The sequence below is a fragment of the Condylura cristata genome, unplaced genomic scaffold (genome assembly GCF_000260355.1).
Source record: "Condylura cristata isolate star-nosed mole 26May11 unplaced genomic scaffold, ConCri1.0 scaffold00042, whole genome shotgun sequence".
Classification (NCBI taxonomy): domain Eukaryota; kingdom Metazoa; phylum Chordata; class Mammalia; order Eulipotyphla; family Talpidae; genus Condylura; species Condylura cristata.
In genome coordinates this window covers 6,150,804-6,151,885 of record NW_004567143.1, presented here as the reverse complement: position 1 = coordinate 6,151,885, position 1,082 = coordinate 6,150,804, and the positions used below count along the sequence as shown (strand labels likewise).

At 73.6% G+C, this 1,082-nt stretch overlaps 1 protein-coding gene across 1 annotated transcript in view; it reads left to right on the top strand.

Moving 5' to 3' along the window:
- Positions 1-1,082, top strand: part of PTPRN2 (protein tyrosine phosphatase, receptor type, N polypeptide 2) — a 69,002-nt gene that overhangs the window by 7,265 nt on the left and 60,655 nt on the right. The window contains exon 3 of the mRNA XM_012733879.1: positions 333-513. Within this exon, the coding sequence (XP_012589333.1) occupies positions 333-513 (181 nt within the window). The remainder of the gene's footprint in view (positions 1-332; positions 514-1,082) is intronic.

Genomic DNA, 1,082 nt, shown 5'->3' with positions numbered 1-1,082 from the left:
GCCAGGCCTGTCCAGCCGGCACTCAGATGCCCACAGCTCCAGGGAACTTGGGCCAAGGGGGCGGGGCTGTGGGGGGGCAGGTGTGGGGAGGGGACCCAGGGCTGCGCAGTGGTCACTCACCCTGAGCGAGGCCGCCACAGGGGCCTTCAGAAGGGCCAGACCTGGAGCTCTGACCACGAGCTCCGCGCTGACCTCCACCTGCGGGTGGGGGGCCGGCTGGCTCTCACCAGCGGGTCTGGGCGGCGGCCAGGGCTCCCCCTGACTCTGGGGGGCGGCCAGCCTATGCCTGTCCTGCATCCCGTGCTCCTCTGTGGGCCCTGGCCCTACGGCAGGTCCCCCACGGACCGCACGTCCCCCACGGCACCTCTGGCCTCCGGAGCCGCCGGCGGGGGCCAGCGTGGCCCCGCGCTGACTATGGAGCTGCGGCCTCTCCAGCCTTGTGCTGAGCTTGTCTGGGTCGTCCCCAGGGTGGCCCATGGCTGTTTCCTGCGGCAGAGGCTGCGCGTGCTCAGAGTGAGCCCCTCAGGGCCAGGCGCCCCACCTCTCCCAGGAGTGGCCTCCCGGGCGAGCCGGGCCAGGGGCTGGCCTTGGGCATGTGGTCACTGGGCGCCGGCTCGGTGGGCCATGCTGGCACCCAGGCCTGGCCACAGTTCTGCCGGCCACTGCTCCTGCCCTGAAGCCACAGCTGCCCCTGCGCACGGCAGCGAGAGGTGCGGAGCTGGCCGCAGGGGGCGGGCCGCCCCTCCCGCTGGTCCCGCTGTGCGGGTGGAGAGGACCCCCTCGGGCGCCCACCCACAGCCGGCGGGGCGCAGGGGCGCGGCGTCGGGGCGGGGCATCGCCAGGCCACGCCTCCTCCGCTGGAGTGGGGGTTGGTCCCCAGACCCCAGACACCTCCGAAGCTGCCCAAGAAGATTGGAGGCAGAATTCGGCCCAAATAGTCCCAAGGAAAAATCAGTGTCTGCGCAGTCAACGCCAGAGGCTGGGCGCGGCCGGGCGGGACACGTGGGCCCAGGAGGCCTTGGCGCGCTGGCCCGGGGCCCCAGGACCCCTGCCTGCGGAGGGCGCCGCCCGGCAGGCCCTCT